Consider the following 16152-nt stretch of genomic DNA (forward strand, 5'->3'; position numbering starts at 1 on the left):
AAAGAACCGTATTCATTGTCTTATTTTACCTTTCAAAGAAGCGCACCACCAAAACATTGGTGTAGAGGAAGTTGGCGCTAGATCAGTGTACAAAGGCAAACATCCACTGAAAACCTATCCATGTTCTGTTCACAGCTAGCCACAAGTCCCCATGCGACACTCACTCTGGAGTAACTTTTCCTTCGGAAAACAAACACGTGGAAGGGAACATGAAACGGGGCGTACGTATGGACTCTGCCCTGATGACTCTGAGCGATAGATGGCCATCAGTACTGTATGTGTGGCCCGTGCTCACCAGTAATCTGGACAGAGTAGTATGATTCAAACCATCAGTTAAAAGTTTCTAACTTGCAGATGTTCAACAAACTTTGCCAAAAATGAAGTTGCTATGGTTACATTAAAATCGCATGAGCGCCAAACTGATATGATGTACACCCGGGATGCTTGTAAGTGCTATAAATGTAAATGTAAAACAACCGCTGTGGTGCTCAACATCATGGTGGTCTTTTCAGATAAGGATCGAAGTTACTTAATCATACATTGTGCCTATTTGGAATCTTTTCATGTGCTAGGAGGAGATTGAGGGTTGGTCATACCAACGTGAATAAGTTCTTTGTGAAAGCGTCCTCACGTTTATTAAGCCTAATTAGTCTTGACTGAAGTCGAATGCAGGTAAATCTCTGATTTGTTCGGACCTGTTTACCTTCAAAGGGAAATTTCTCATTACATTACCATTTAATGCCGTTGAACCGTGGGATTAAGCATAGCTTAGAGTTTTGCCTGTCTTGTCAGTCAATCTATGTCGAAATGATCGTACAGCTCACGGCAGTTTTCCTCGGAGTCATACTTAGAATCCGTCAGCTGCTTCCTCGGGCCAGCAGAAAGCCAGCCAACTTAACACAGCTGGAATTCCCAGTTTCGGCTTGTTTGGGAACGGAGTGATGTGACTGAAGACAAATGGAATTTTGAAAAAGGTTTTCAGAGTTGTTAAACATGGACGTGAATTCTACAATTTCAAAGTGAGGTCCAAATACGGAGACCGCATTAAAAATCTGTTGTTCCAAAGATAACTTTGAAACCTTCACCACTTGGAACTGATGGCGGTTCAGGTGCATGCTGTCATTAAAGTTAAAGTGTGACTTACCAAATACTGAAATATTCAGAAATCAATGCAAATTTTTCCTGTAAACATTTTACTTGAACGGATCGTTGACCCAAAAATGGAAATTCTGTCATCAATTATTCACCCTCAGGTTATTCCAAAAACGCATACATTTCATTGTTCTTCTGGACACAAAGAAAGATATTGGGAAGAATGTTTGTAACCAAACAGTGCTAGTGCACTACGACTGTACAATAAAGACAAATGTATTTAAAATATCTTCTTTTGTGTTTAACAGAAGAAAAAGGCTTATACAGGTTTGGAACACCTAAAGGGGGAAGGATTCCTTTAAAGTATCCTTCTTTTACATTTTAATGACTTTTATGTTAAATTAAAATCTGAAATGTTTTCATTCTTAAGCTTTTGACCCCACTGCATATTGGAAAGCTCCCGAAGGTCCTTCTAGATTCTATTAACTAAAACTATGAAGCACACTTCCTAATGCTGCTTTTTTTGGACCAGATGTGTTTTTTCCACCAGATTGATCAAAGAACGATCGTTCAACACTCCAAGCTTTGGCTTCTGCTTAGCTCTGCAAAGGTGTCATATTTGATCAGATCGTCTATTTATGTAGTCATTTGAGGTACTTTTTTAGCATACCTAAAGGGATAGTTCACTCAAAAATCCCGTCCTCATTTATTCACCCTATTTCATTCAAAACCTGCATATGACTCTTTTCTATGCAGAACAGAACATTTGTTATTTTGAGAAGAAGATACATGATTTTGGATCCACACAATGAAAGTCAATGGAGGCCAATGTTGTTTGGTTACCAACATTCTTCAAAATATCTGCTTTTGTGTTCTGCTGAAGAAAGAAAGTCACACAGGTTTGGAATGACTTGAGGATTAGTAAATGATAAAATAATCTCATTTTTGTGTGTACTATTCCATTCTTTAAAAGTGAAAACTGCATTTTAGTATTCATATAGGGCTTTTTAATAGGTAAAATGAACTTCAATAAAACAATTGGTGTTCTTGTATTGGTCGCACACAATATTACAACAAGACAAAACATAAATCTTTGTTTTTTCCTGAACTGATCTATTTATTTTAGGGCTCTCAGATGATTAATTGCATCCAGAATAAAAGTAATATATGTCTGTTTACTGGGGGGCAATTATCACTATTAACTAGTTGTTATTAACATGCCTATTGGCATATTTGCTGTTTATTAGTACTTACCATACTCTACATCCTTAATCCTACCCAATACCTTAACCTAAATCCTACCTTACAAACTATTAATAAGCAAAAAATGAAGAGTTTATAGAGGAAAAAGTCCTCAATGTTGATAGCGAGAATTGCCCCTATGTGAATTGCCCCCTTTCCTAAGTGTGACCTCATTTTGGAAATATTTAGGAAATATTTACATGCATTTATTTATATTATGCAAATTGTTAATATTTTATATATTATATATGAATTGGTAGATTTTCATATTTAAAGTTTTATTACTTTGTAATTTTCCTGAAATATATGAATTGATGTATGTTTTTACCAAATTAATATGCACAGTAAACAGACACATAAATAGTATAACACAAACTTTTATTCTGGATGCCATTAATCGTTTCACAGCCCTAATTTATTTATTCAAATGTAACTAAATCTTTTCTCTCGACAGGTGTTTCAGCATTGTAAAAACTTGGCACTTCTTGTATCATCTGTCCCTATTACATTGGTTTATTGTTTCCTAATTCTTGTTAGTCACCATAGACTTTCAACATTGTCACTAAGCTCGACTCGCTGACTTTCTCTGAATCTCCTTCCTCACTAGAACTTTCCAGAACGTCAGCAGCGAGCAGAAGATGTGATCTTTCATCATGTCCTTAGTCACTTCTGTTTTTAACGTCCAACGTCATTCTGTGGCGGCCACAGGAAAAGACTTTACTACACCGCAGGAGGCGGGAAACAGAAAAAAAACATGCTCACTCCTCCCATGCAGATGTATTCCCCCGTTCCTGTACAACAGAAACCATTAGAGCGCCCATCAATCTGCCACCGTTGTGAGGTAAAGCTCCAAGAATAGGAATTCAAGAGCACTACGGAAGCCGCAAAGACGTACACCAATAGCTCACCAATGCTTGTCAAAATTTGGAAACTTGTGTGTTTATAAAAAGAAATGGGGTTAATCTGCTTGAGAAATACCGGATTTTAAAGACGTGGGACCTCATGTAGAAAACTTTGCGTGGACTTCATCCTTCTTCCATCTGCACAGTCCAGAGATTTGTTAGATCAGGTTTATGTTCTTGTTTCATATTCCTAAATTGATTCCTTAGGACTCTCTGTCAATGTTTTAAAAGTTCATATTCCACTTTTTTTATTCATAGTTTCAGGGCATGAAAATGTTCACTAACTAAAGTCTGTTCTTTTTATCTCTCATTTCTTTCCCTCTTCATTTCTCTTTGCCATCCAAGCTTGAAGACAGCATGTAATCTCGGTCTCTTAATTCAATTAAGGCCTATCAAGTTTCTTCCATCCCTCTCTTACCACCATGAACACGGAGCTCTCCAGTTGCGCCCCCGTGCCAACTCAAACAGCTTTGTTTTTTCGAAAACCTTTTAGATTGTTCTGTCTCAGTTCAGGTCTTACAGGTTGCACTTTAATCTCAGGCATGCTTAGACGAACAGACACGAAATCGTTCTTCTCTCTTGCTGATAGTTACCATGGATTTATTCGAAAACATTAAAGATGAAGCATAGGACGCGTTTCTCAAACCCAGTAAATCTGACTCAGATGAGCAGCGACGCACAGACGTTTGCACATGAAAGTTGATTTACTCCACTGATGTGGCTACAGCGGCTCTCTCTTTAAAGGCGATCTAAATCCAGCCCAGAATCCCCCAAATCTGGGAGAGCTTTGTCCCTGCCATTACAGATAATGACTTTGACCCAGCACGGATGATTAAGTGTAATGGTCTACTTGAATAGGGTTGATCTGCCAAAAGCAAGTTAAAAGAAAGAGCACAAACCGGGTTTCCCCTTCTCCATCTCGGCCATTAATCAAACACATGTCTCATTAAATGAAATATGACTTTCTCTCAAGTGTAGAGGAAAAACGGCATGTTGTTTGGACATCAGAAAAGGAAAAGCTTTTAGCTTGTTTTGAAGGGTGTTATTTCTTATTGTCAACTTTAAGTGGACAGATGGCGTCCTCTGAATGATAAATCAAAGTACACACACATACAGATTGGTCTTGATGTATTAGTGAGAACATCTTCGTTTGTTTTATGTATATACATTTTATCCCTGACATGTCCTCAAAAGCTGTTGACTTGTTTCTCTACATTTGTAAGTGTATTTAACGCTTATATTATTTACAATATGCATCAGTACATGTTCAGTATTTTCTTAGGCAACACATTATTGTATCGTCCTAATAATACAGCCACAGACACATTTTTAAAATTTGAAAACAAATCTGATTTTCAAATTTCATTCTGTGAACAACTAACAATATGTCTACCAAATTTCAAGTAAAAATATGGTTTCTATTTCTATTTATTTGTAGAAAATGAAAACTGGAGAAACAGGTCAAAATCATTGAAAAGATGCTTTGTACTTTTCAGACCTAAAATACTGAAAACAAGTTGATATTGACTCTTAAGCAATACAACAGTGATATTTGTACATGCCATGCATTTAGGAAAAGTCCCACAATTGCTCTTTTAACCGTGACTTTTATCACCGTTTTCAGGTGTCTTGTCATGCAACCAGGCTTTCACACTGCTTTTTCTGCGACTGTATGATTAAATAATTTGCGGTTTGATAAATACATTTGAATACATTTCTATAGCACTTTCCAGTTTTGCATTCTTGCAAAGCAGCTTAACAGAAAACACATTGTAGACATAAGAATGTTTTTTTTAAATAATAAATAATAAAATCCAACAATAATTTTAGCAATATTGATGATCAGATTCATAATAGTCAGTAACAAAGGACAAACTATATAATGAGTTAACTTCCTGCTGCTAAATAAGGTGTAAGCATTGCCATAGTAACGTGACCGCATTGCTAAGTAAGGTCATATGTGAATGCATGTTAATCACTACCTGCACACGGCTCTTATCTCTTTCTCTCAGTTTTTCCTTATCTTCTGAACCTATCTTGTCTCTTCTTTGTTCGTGTTATCTTTGTCATCTCTGCATGACTCATTATGACAGAGGTCTTCTCTCTCAAGTGCCTTCTCATTACTTGGTTATTATGATTTATGATCGGAAAGGTGACGTGTACTCTAGATGGTTTACAGTCATCAGTGGTTATCATATATTCTACAGGATAGATTTACATTGTAACAATCTTTTGACTTCATGTATGTATTTTTTGCGTAGGGTAAAGAGGACAAATTTAAGGTGTGTATCAGTGTTTATTTGTTCAGATAAGCATTTAACACATATGTTCAGTGTTGCTAGCATCGTGCTCTACCAGTTGAGCTTGTTTTCTATTTACTTCTATAATGTTGACTGGTATTGACCTTTTCGATTAAAGTCGATAAAATATTCGATAAAATATTTCCGATTTTTTGGGAGGATCTATTGACACAAATAAACATAACGGTGTCTTCAGAAATGTATAAAGACCTTACATAATAAAGCGTTGTGTTTTTATTACGTTAGAATGAGCTATTTCTATACATAAACCTCAGGTCCCCTTTCAAAGAATATGTTTTTTTGCAATAGCCTTAAACGGACAAACTGCTCTACAGAGCCGGTTTAGTAAATGTGTTATCTCCTTTGGCAAAAAAAAACGTGTCAACATCTTAGTTCTGTTTCAGCCACCATAATGTTTCGAAAAGGAGGGGTGAAGTGAGCCATTGGCTGCAATTCCCAACCTTACTGCTAGATGGCGCAAAGATTTCATACACTGGATCTTTAACGGATTTTACATTATAAAACCCAACACACAAATGTTTATTATACAAAATGTCCATCCAAGCTTTTGATTACCTGCAAATGCATATACTGATTAAATCCATACTTCACAATTCATTTTAGAAATGAAATTATTAATATTCATATATATATATATATTAGTACATTTCATATATAAGTTATTATATGTTATATTAACAATTACTGTTTAATTTCACACTTTTTTTCTCCTCTCAGTACCATATGAGCATTTGGATATTCTTTAGAGAAAGACTTTCCATTGTTTTGGAGAATGGAGAATGTCACATTGAATAACCTCATGCCACTTTACAGCTGAAAACTCTCATCTTTCTCATTCTGAAAAGTTCCAGAAAGATTCCAGATGCTTACTCCTGTCTTTCATAAAGGATGCTAAAATGTCCTATTTTCTGCACTTCAACACAGCTGCTTTGAATGTCCAGGTATTTGACAGACAAATGAAAGTGGGTTTTTAAAATGCAAAATATCTTTGAAATTCAAGATCCGGTATTATCACAGTCATCATCTGATATTGGAAGCACTTTTTTATTGAGGCCTCTGGTATTTCATTAATTTGTGTTCATTATCACACTTGCTTTTTCCTCAGAGGTCAGTTGTTAGAGATGAGAGTGTTCGTATTGTTTTTATCAACTTTTGACACAAGTGCTGTTTTGTGTCTCTGCTGTTTTTTCTATTGTTTCATGTCTCATCTCCAATACTGTATCCCTTCATCAACACCCCACCAGAAATGTGTTTCTTTTACCTCAAGTTACACGAAATATCTGTTAGAATTAATAACAATATTATTATTTAATTCACTTTCAAAACCAAACAGCCGGTGTTAAACAGACTCACTAAGTAGTTTCCTTTCCCTTTAATATGAAACCTGAACTTCTTTGTCTATCGCAAGTTTTAACAATTCTCAGGGCAACTTTCTTGAGAAAGATGATATCCAGATGGGATCAGAAGCTCAACTAGTTTGAAGCATCACCCCAAATGAATAAATCAACATTAACACAAAGTTTATTGAGAAGTTCAAGCACATAGGTAACAATTGACAGTTAAACAAAACTACTTAAAGGGAAAGTTAAGCCCAAATCTGATTTATCCACATGTTGTTCAAAACCCACATATACTGCATTGGTTGAACACAAAAGAAGGTATTTAAGAAACGTCTCTGCGATTGGGTTTAATGCTGTTTGGTCTTCAAAATTTCTTCTTTTGTGTTTTTCAGAAGGAAGACCCCATACATGTTTGTTATGAAACGAAGGTGACATTAACTTTCACGGCTTCATCACCGAAGCACTACAGCCAGCAGAGGTTGAAATGATAAAACGGATAAAAAAAGGTGCTGTTCCAGCAAGTCGACGTGCTTTAGATGGGACCGGGCCCGAGTGGAGAGTTCAGTTTCTGTGCCGCAGGTGAAAAGGTGTTCATTTTCCTCCAGGTAAACCGGGGAGGAGATCAGAGAGCACGGTGAGAAGCATCCCAGCAGGTGTGAATAGTTTCTGTGGGTGTTCTGCTTGTGCTGGGCTGCAGCTCAAAGGTCTTAAAGATGAGAGGTAATAATCACGAAGCGTTCCTCTGTGTGACATTGTGCTTTAATTAAAAAACTTAAAGCAACACAGGGAGATGGATGAGTGTGTGTGTGTGTGTGTGTGTGTGTGTGTGTGTGTGTGTGTGTGTGTGTGTGTGTGTGTGTGTGTGTGTGTGAGTGTGTGTGAGTGTTTTGTGGGCTGAATGGAACACCACTTTCATCTTTCCTTCGAGAATGCTAACGTTTTAGAATCCCAAGGGCAAAGATCACATACCAATGTATATGTTTGTTTCTGGGAAAAAAAAGACGTAGCTTCAGATTAACTGGGAAAAAGAAGAGTTCTTATATGTTTGCGCAGTCTCTGATCATCAAACTAGTTAATGTCAGTGTATGCTACTTTTATGGAGGGCGCACACACCGTAATGGTGAAATTATGCATAAATCATATACACATGAAGAGTTAATTTGCAAAAACTTTTGTTGTAATGTTTTTATTGTGTGCGTTGTATTTTTTAAATGATCATTACTTAATCAATACAATCGAACTGCAGTTTGATATTATTTGAAAATGTTTTGGAAAAGTCTTTTATACAAACATGCTTTAATTTGTTTGGTATTTTTTAAAATAAGGAGTTAAATTATGACCTGCTGGGCATATTTTGTGAATTTAACCTGGTTTATACGGAGTTGTGTTCGCATGTATTTAGCTTCAAATCAAATTAATACAAGCACACTGAGGTGAGAATCAATGCATTGACAGTGATAAAAAAGACAAGAGCTGAAATTAAAGTGAGACAAAGCCAATAATGTTTTGACTTGCTTCCTCGGTTTCAATATGTTCCTGAAGCATCTTTAACGGTGTACACCTGAAAATAATAGTTGAAAATGGGTTATAAAAAAGGTTAGTATACATCAAACAAGCTGTAAAAGGCAAGCGTGATGCTACAGTATAAGTGGATAGGACTTTCCAGTCAACCAATAACCTGCTTTTAACAAGTTATAACAAGACAAGAAGGCCTTTTGAGGTTGCAACGTATGACAAAGCTGTAGAGCATGTAAGTTGTAAGAATATCAGAGTTTTTGACTCTTATATCTTTTACAGAAATATAATTAGAAATTATAAATAGTCTCTTCGTAAGAAAAACAAAACACAGACTTCAGGTTTCTGATGACACACCTAGTGTGTACACGCAGAAATACTCTGTAATTGACCACTTAAGGTCTGTAAGTAACCAGCCCAGATACAATTCTCCCTGTTCTCACCATAACCGAAACTTCACAGGCCTGATAGTCATCCGGTATTTCTTTCTACTCTTTAATTACATACATTTTTCTAATGTTGTATTGAATTGAATTAAATGCATCTGGTTTAAGTATTTGATCCCTGTGAGTCGTGTAATGTTTAGAGAATCTATTCACTAAATTGCCCGATTACACAGATGAAAACAAAGTCATGATCTCATACATTTACGGTACACAAATTAAAGGGACAGATCAGACAAAAATGAAAACTCTTGAATCATTTATTCATTTACTTACATCATTAAAAACCTATATGGCTTACTTGTGCAAAACACATAAGATATTTTGAAGAACGTTGGTGACCAAACAACAGCCCCCATTGACTTCCATTGAATGGATACAAAATTTCTAGATATTTCAAAATATCTGTCTCAGTAATTGGATGTTTATTATTTCCTATATACAATTTACATGTATTCGAGCATGTAACCCGCCCCTAAACCTAACAGTTTTTATATTATACAATATAAAACACATCACGTAACAGAAAGGTACGGCTACATTTGCTGTTTATTCAAAAAGTACAATTATTCCAAGCGTCCGAGGCCAAAGAACAGACCCGTTGCGTGTTTATGTGGTTGGGAAGTGGTTAGTTTTAGGTGTCTCAAATTTGTCGCGTCTTGCCACGTGACAAACGTCCAGTGTGGATGCGTCCAGTGTGGACAAATGTTTTTATTATAATGGGTTCTAATGTGCTTCTAATGTCGTTTATTATGTTGCATTGCGCCGTTTGCGTCCGGTAGACACGGTGTTAGGGTAGGTGCTCTAAAATATCTACTTCAAGTACAAATAATAAGTATTTATAAAATCAGAGGCAAATCGTGACACTAAAGGTCTTTGCACATACAATCCGAAATCTTCGTATGTATTTTTCGTATTTGGCGTTCGATTGTACGGTGTCTCTGAATTGTCAAAACGCATCTTCAAATGCTTGCTACGGATGCGAAAAACGCAGGAAATCTAATCTAGTCGGAATCTTTCTATGGCGGACGATAATATCAGAGGCAGTGTGTAAATGTGATAGACACAACGTGAAGTTGTATTTTTTTAACTTGCGAAAATTTCGACGCAAATTTTGGACTCAATGTGCAATGGCCCTAACACGCATTCTCTAGCGGACAGTTCTTCTTTTTAGCGCCCCTAGTGTGTTTTTGTGTATCAAAACTGCAGCAATATGTAACTGATGGTACGTATTTTGTGGGGTATGCTGCAAAAAGTGTACAGAGGTACGTATTTCCCATGAGACCAGGTTGCATAAGTGTGTGCATTTAATATGATTGGTCTAATGATAGTAAAATGTAAGTAACATGCCCAGAAAAGTGTTAAGTCTCCAAAGGAGACCCTTCTCTAATCATTTGAGTTTGAAAGACTGAACCATTAAAGGTTCATTTTGTATATTTAATGGTTCTAGCCTGGAGACAGATTAATCCCCCTTAAGACCCTCACATCTTCAAGAGAGCCTTTTGACCATCCTCTCGATGATTCACCCGCTTATGTTCGCTTTCATACCCAAGCAAATCATTTCAAACGTTAAAAAAGGCAGCAGTTAGCCAGTGTTATTTTTACCGAGCTATTTGGGGTTTTGGGTGAGTTCGTTTTAATTTCAGCGGTCAATGAAGTCACTGAACAATTCTGTCATGCCTGCTGTTCCCCGACTGAAACACTGATGTAATGGATCCACCGTTCATATGATCTCCCACTAGAGAGAGACATTCTGCACAACTGATGTTGCTCATTTCATTCGTAAGACACTGAAATGGTCCAGTGAGCATTGAGCAAAATCCTTCAATAAAAAGATTGACAATTATAATATTCATTTAATATGGATACGTAGTGTGCCAATGTTGGTGACGTATAAAACGATCTAAAGTAATTATTCCATTATCCACCCCGTCTGTCGTCTATCTAACCATGGAAATCCCGTGAGTTTGGTAAGTTTTCTTACGCACAGATATAATATTTCCGACCAGCCTACAGCGCGCAACAGGTAGGCTGCATACCCCATGCGCGAGGCAGGTTGAATCTATTGCCCCGATTTCCTGTCACATGATTTGAAATAGGATCCCTGCTTTTTTCTGCTATCTTCTGTGTGTCTGGGGGCAGCGCTGATCTGCCTATAGAAGTTCAGACGCTCTTAACGCGGCGCTCGCCAAGATTTCATTACATTCAACTGGTCCAGCTCGACTGACCGACCCGACTGCACTGCAAACAGTTCACCTGCGACAACAGACGACAAGAGTAGAGATCTCTTAAAAACTACAGAATAGAGAGAGATGGATCCTTGGAGAATCGCTGCTTTGCTCCTCGCCGCCTGCTTCACCGCGTCCGCTTCTCAACAGTTGGAGACGGGTGAGTCTCTCAAACTTTGGATGTGTTCAAATAGGATGGCCGTAACGCGTTTGTGATTTGACCGTTACATTGTTGCATTGCGCTGACTAGCAGTGTTACATTGTAGCGCGTTGCGTTCCCCGCGCAACACTCATGTCTCGAGATGAGCATCGACTTCAGCGGTTTCTGTCACTTTTCTTGTACAGTCTGGTTAACTACACGAACCCCACAATCCATTTTACTCTGAATAACTGGCTAAACATTGATGGTTTGAAGATGCGTTATATTAATAACCACCCCGCCGTTTCTGACAGGACAGGTATTCATACCTCTCAATAAAACGAAATATGTTTTCACCAAAACACAGTCTTCCATCAAACGAGGCTTTTGGCTAATAACATGTTATCACTGTCTGAATAACATCAACCTCAATGGTCCTTATTTTTGCATACGTCGTGCGTGTGTGTAATGAATATGTAGTTATTACATATTTTCTTGAACTTTGCGTTTACTTTGAGTCTTCTCTCACTGACACATTTACGTCTCCTTACGGTGATGCGCAATACTGCGTCTTTTAGCTCAGGCAGCATAAACCTCTCGTTCTTTATTGCAACTTAACCTGATATGGACTGCATTTCAAATGCAAACAATATGTTCGTGCAGAAACTACAAGTCTGTCAACATTTTACGTGCCGCGTTTGCAGTACCTCCGTCCACGCGGTGAACTTGAAATCCTCCAACGTAGATACTATCCTTCTTCGTGCCTCCTACAAGACCTCAAGTACCCCTTACATTATCAGTACGATTAACACCGCATAGTGCGCACTAAAATGTTTCTATTCCGATCAAAAACTCCATATACCTTGCAGGGAACGCGACTCTGACGTCTGCATCCAGTCAACCAATTAAGCGTCTTTATTTCAAAGAACTGACGTGACGCGACTTCTCTTGAACGCGTTATATCAAATAACCTGCCCGAGCAAAGCGCGCGTCACCCGCGTTTATCGCCTCGAGTCGAGACGCTAGCGTGTGCTGTCTTTTGTGTTTTATTTCAAGAAGCTCTCTTTGTCAGAAGCTCTCTTTTGACTTTTTCGTGTCGTGATAATAGCTTTTGATTTAAAAGAGGGGTTTGGATATCTGCGTGATGCGTAAACGCTGCCATCTGCACCTATCCCCGCTAAAACAAACAAAAAAGGCCTATATTCAGTTTTATTATGAACCATGAGCACTCCACCATTACAAAACCTATATGATGTAGTTTGTTTTGAGTTTTATTCCAGAAAGATTGTATGGCGTTTTACCGGTTACCACCTCCAGTAAAGACCCCACATAGAACATTATAGTTTCCATTAAAACATTACTTTTAAATTCACTCGGATTTCTGGGATGTTTTATGTTTTTGTCCGTCTGCGATATGTATTCACAATAGCTTTCCAGAACATTGCATTTCCATTTGACACACTGTAATAGTGAGTAATTGTGACAGGTGTAATGGTTTTAAAAGTCATGTGAGGGCAGACGATTTAAATAGGTTACGAGTGGAAAAATCTCATTTAGGGAAATGACCACAGTAGATGGCTCATTGGAGTTCCCTGTGCACAGGCAAATCTATATCGAGTCCCAAACAGGCCATGAGTCAAAAGTTTGAACACACTTGCGTCCATTTTCTCACCAGTTTCTTGGCATCCTAAAAAACGTTTGATCTAAAGGCACGTGCATAATGCTTGAAATTTGTTCTCCAGACATATGCATTTCTTCACCAAAGCACAATTTTTATAGATGTTTTATGGATAAGTTGGACCAGGTAGTGAAGGAAAGCAGTCATCAAGTGGCCAGCATACAACACATGGGAACTCCTACAATAGTTTTAAAAATTACAGACGGGACCTCGTGAAATTGGTTGAGAGAATGCCCGGAGGGTGCAGAGCTGTAATCTAGGCAAAGGGCGGCTGCTTTGAAGTACCTAAAATATAAGATTAGATTTGTTTCACATTTTGTGGTCACTACATAATTCCCATAGTTTCATTTGTTCTTATTTGTCGTTTGATGACTTTACTATAACATACAGTACAATTCGGAAAATATAATAATAGAAATAGTTGTGAGTGTATATATCATACACACAACCACTTTTCAAAAAATTTAAAACTCTGTGTCTGTTTTCTCTTTCTGCAAATTGGTTATTGATATCTGATGAGCACCTGTTGCTCGTGTCTGTCTGATGAGATCTGGGAATTGAAATGTGTGCATGATGAAACTTGCCGGATGTTTGAGAGAAAAGATGTCTGGCATCTTTGATTTTTCCTTATCTAAGATAAATGCACAGTTGCTGTCTTTAAAACCTACCTTTAAATTAGCTGTACCAGCACCATGACCAGGCCAGAGGTCAGATCACATCACTGTATTCCTAGCCAAAATAGAAAATATAGTTCATACAGGAGCTCATATCATTTGCAAGTGGTTGGCAGGTGGTTTGCATGATTATGATGTCATTTTTATTTCTGTCAAAGACAGATGTGTTTTTATTTTCCCACATGTTTTTGCATTTTAGGTTGCACTTGATGATACTTGTTTTGCTGTGCCTTTCTGTGAAAACAGAATGTGCAGATTGCGAAAATGATTGGAATGATTCTGGCTAAAGGGCAAACAAAAGACTTCAAAGCGTTGTTTTGCTCAACTCATTAAATCTGTGTCATGCCTTTTCTATGGTAGAAGTTATCTGAAATGAGATCAGCACCTAATGTTTAAAGTTATTTTTGTTCAGGAGTGTGAGTAATAGCTTACATCAGCGTTTAATCTGCCGACACTCTTTTGTGTTTGTTAAATAATTCTCTTTTGCATACTTGGCTGGGTATTACGAAGCGTAATAATTCAGATATTTCCTAATTTCTTCGATTTGGCTGCTTGTGCATTGTAAACTGCGAATGCAGTTAAAGGGATAGTTCACCCAAATATAAAAAGGATATCTTTTAGGTCTGCTCACCCTCTTGTCGTTTCAAACCTGTATGACTTTGTCTCTTCTGCAGAACACAAAAAAAGATATATTTTAAAGAATGTTGGTAACCGAACAACGGCGGTTCCCATTGACATGGTTTTGTGTCCATACAATAGAAGTGAATGGGTACCGCCGTTGCTCAGTTTTCGACAGTCTTCAAAATATATTCTTTTGAGGAGGAAATAAAGTCGAACAGGTTTGAAATGACATGAGTGAGTAGAAGATGACAGAATTATTTTTGCCCTTTACAAAGCTTATGTGTTCAATAAAAATTACTAATGTAGTTGATTCAGTCATTTTAAATTATATTTTGAAATCTAATAAAGCAGTTAATGTAGATATTGTTGTCACATGACACACATTGTTTATGTGACCTGACAACACTATTTTCACAGCGTGGGCAAAAATGTAGCATTCTTTATCCGACTTTCAGGAAATCACATCACTACCAGTCAGATAATGGATAAATGGGATGTAGAACCACACAGCAGCATGTGCCTCTCACCACAACATGTATTAAAAGATATTGGGGGTGTATATCCGGTGCCTGAAGTTTTTTTGCCAGATCTTCTGTTTGACAGATCCTTCGTCAGCCCCCACCCCAAGCAATTGCTGACTGCTCCTCTCTTCCATCTCCATTCTTCATCTACATTGTCTTTTTTCATCCTTGTCTTTACTAGCCAGTGCTTTTTGAAAAGCAGCGCCTGCGCTGTTTCACACCAGTTTTGACAGGGAAGCATGGGTTGGGAGGGAAACAGTAGCCAGGTGGTCGGAAGCGTGGGTAAGAAAAGCACTTTAGTATTTTTCTTTGTCCCCTCCACCACTTCCTCTTTTTTTCTCATTCTCTTTATGTATACTTGTTGACAAAGTGCCGCGTTTAATTCACGGAGTTCAACGACTATAATTACCACCGGATTATGTTTTTTACAGTTTTGTTTTGCTTTTGTTTGCCTTTGTTCGTCTACATAAATGCCGTTGAGCGTTTTGAGACGTCAACTTGTTTTTCTTGCGAAACTTGCTTGTCTTTGCATGTTTATGTATGATGTTCAAGAAAGACAATTTTTAAAATGTATGTACTGTACTGTTCTCAAAAAGTTCAATAGTTGATAAATACCTTTGGAAAATGTCAGTCAGCCTCATTTGTTTTGCCTAAATCAATAAAAAGACATAGTTAAGACTATTATTCCTATTGGATATACTCATTTTGAGACATTGTTGAGATCCCCTCTGAAACTCAAGGAGAAAAATCTGAGAAGCAGCAAGTGAAATAATATACGCAGAAGTCCCTATATCTGTCTAGGAGAAACAACTGAGACTCGCGGGATGATTTAAGAGTTTAAAACTTTTCGATTGTACTTTTTCCTCTGTATTGTCATTAACGCGTGATGTGTAGTTGACTTAATATAGTCTAAAATCTTCCTCTAGAGATTGACAGGGCCAACCACAGGCGCAGTGTCTTTCCACACATAGAGGAGCAGCCTGGTCAGTATTCCAGTATTCTGTGTCACCCTTGGTTACAGAGGCATCTTTGTGTTCCATGTTTCTCGGTGGTTGGTTCTGGATCGGATCAGCTGGGTCGGTAATTACAGCCTGTTGTGTGTAAATGTGAGGATATGCTGGCAGGAAATGGGTGGAAGGATTTCTGGGAAATGTAGGGACCAAAGGAATGCCTGTGCCCTCTGAAACGACACGCTCTGATGTGGGTATTTTTGTCGCCAAATTAGAAGAAGAACTCTGGGCTAACCACCTCTTCGCCGCAAACCAGATAGGAATATACAAGCTGTTTTTCTTTATTTGTGTTTTGTTCAAATTTGGCCAAACTTAAGAGTTTGAAAATGTCATCAAATGTAGTCATGACTTAATGTTTTACCATAAATCTGATACTGTCATCAGGTCTCCGTGTGATGTTGGGTAAAGAAAATACTATTATTTTAG

At 37.7% G+C, this 16152-nt stretch overlaps 1 protein-coding gene across 2 annotated transcripts in view; it reads left to right on the plus strand.

The window, feature by feature from the left end:
• The first annotated feature begins 10942 nt into the window (after window positions 1-10942).
• kremen1 (kringle containing transmembrane protein 1) overlaps window positions 10943-16152 on the plus strand; it is a 45213-nt gene continuing 40003 nt past the window's right edge. For both annotated transcript variants that reach the window (XM_079478285.1, XM_079478286.1), the window contains exon 1: window positions 10943-11243. In XM_079478285.1, the coding sequence (XP_079334411.1) occupies window positions 11168-11243 (76 nt within the window). In that variant the 5' untranslated portion in view covers window positions 10943-11167. The remainder of the gene's footprint in view (window positions 11244-16152) is intronic.

The sequence above is a fragment of the Barbatula barbatula genome (assembly GCF_947034865.1).
Source record: "Barbatula barbatula genome assembly, chromosome: 2".
Taxonomy (NCBI): domain Eukaryota; kingdom Metazoa; phylum Chordata; class Actinopteri; order Cypriniformes; family Nemacheilidae; genus Barbatula; species Barbatula barbatula.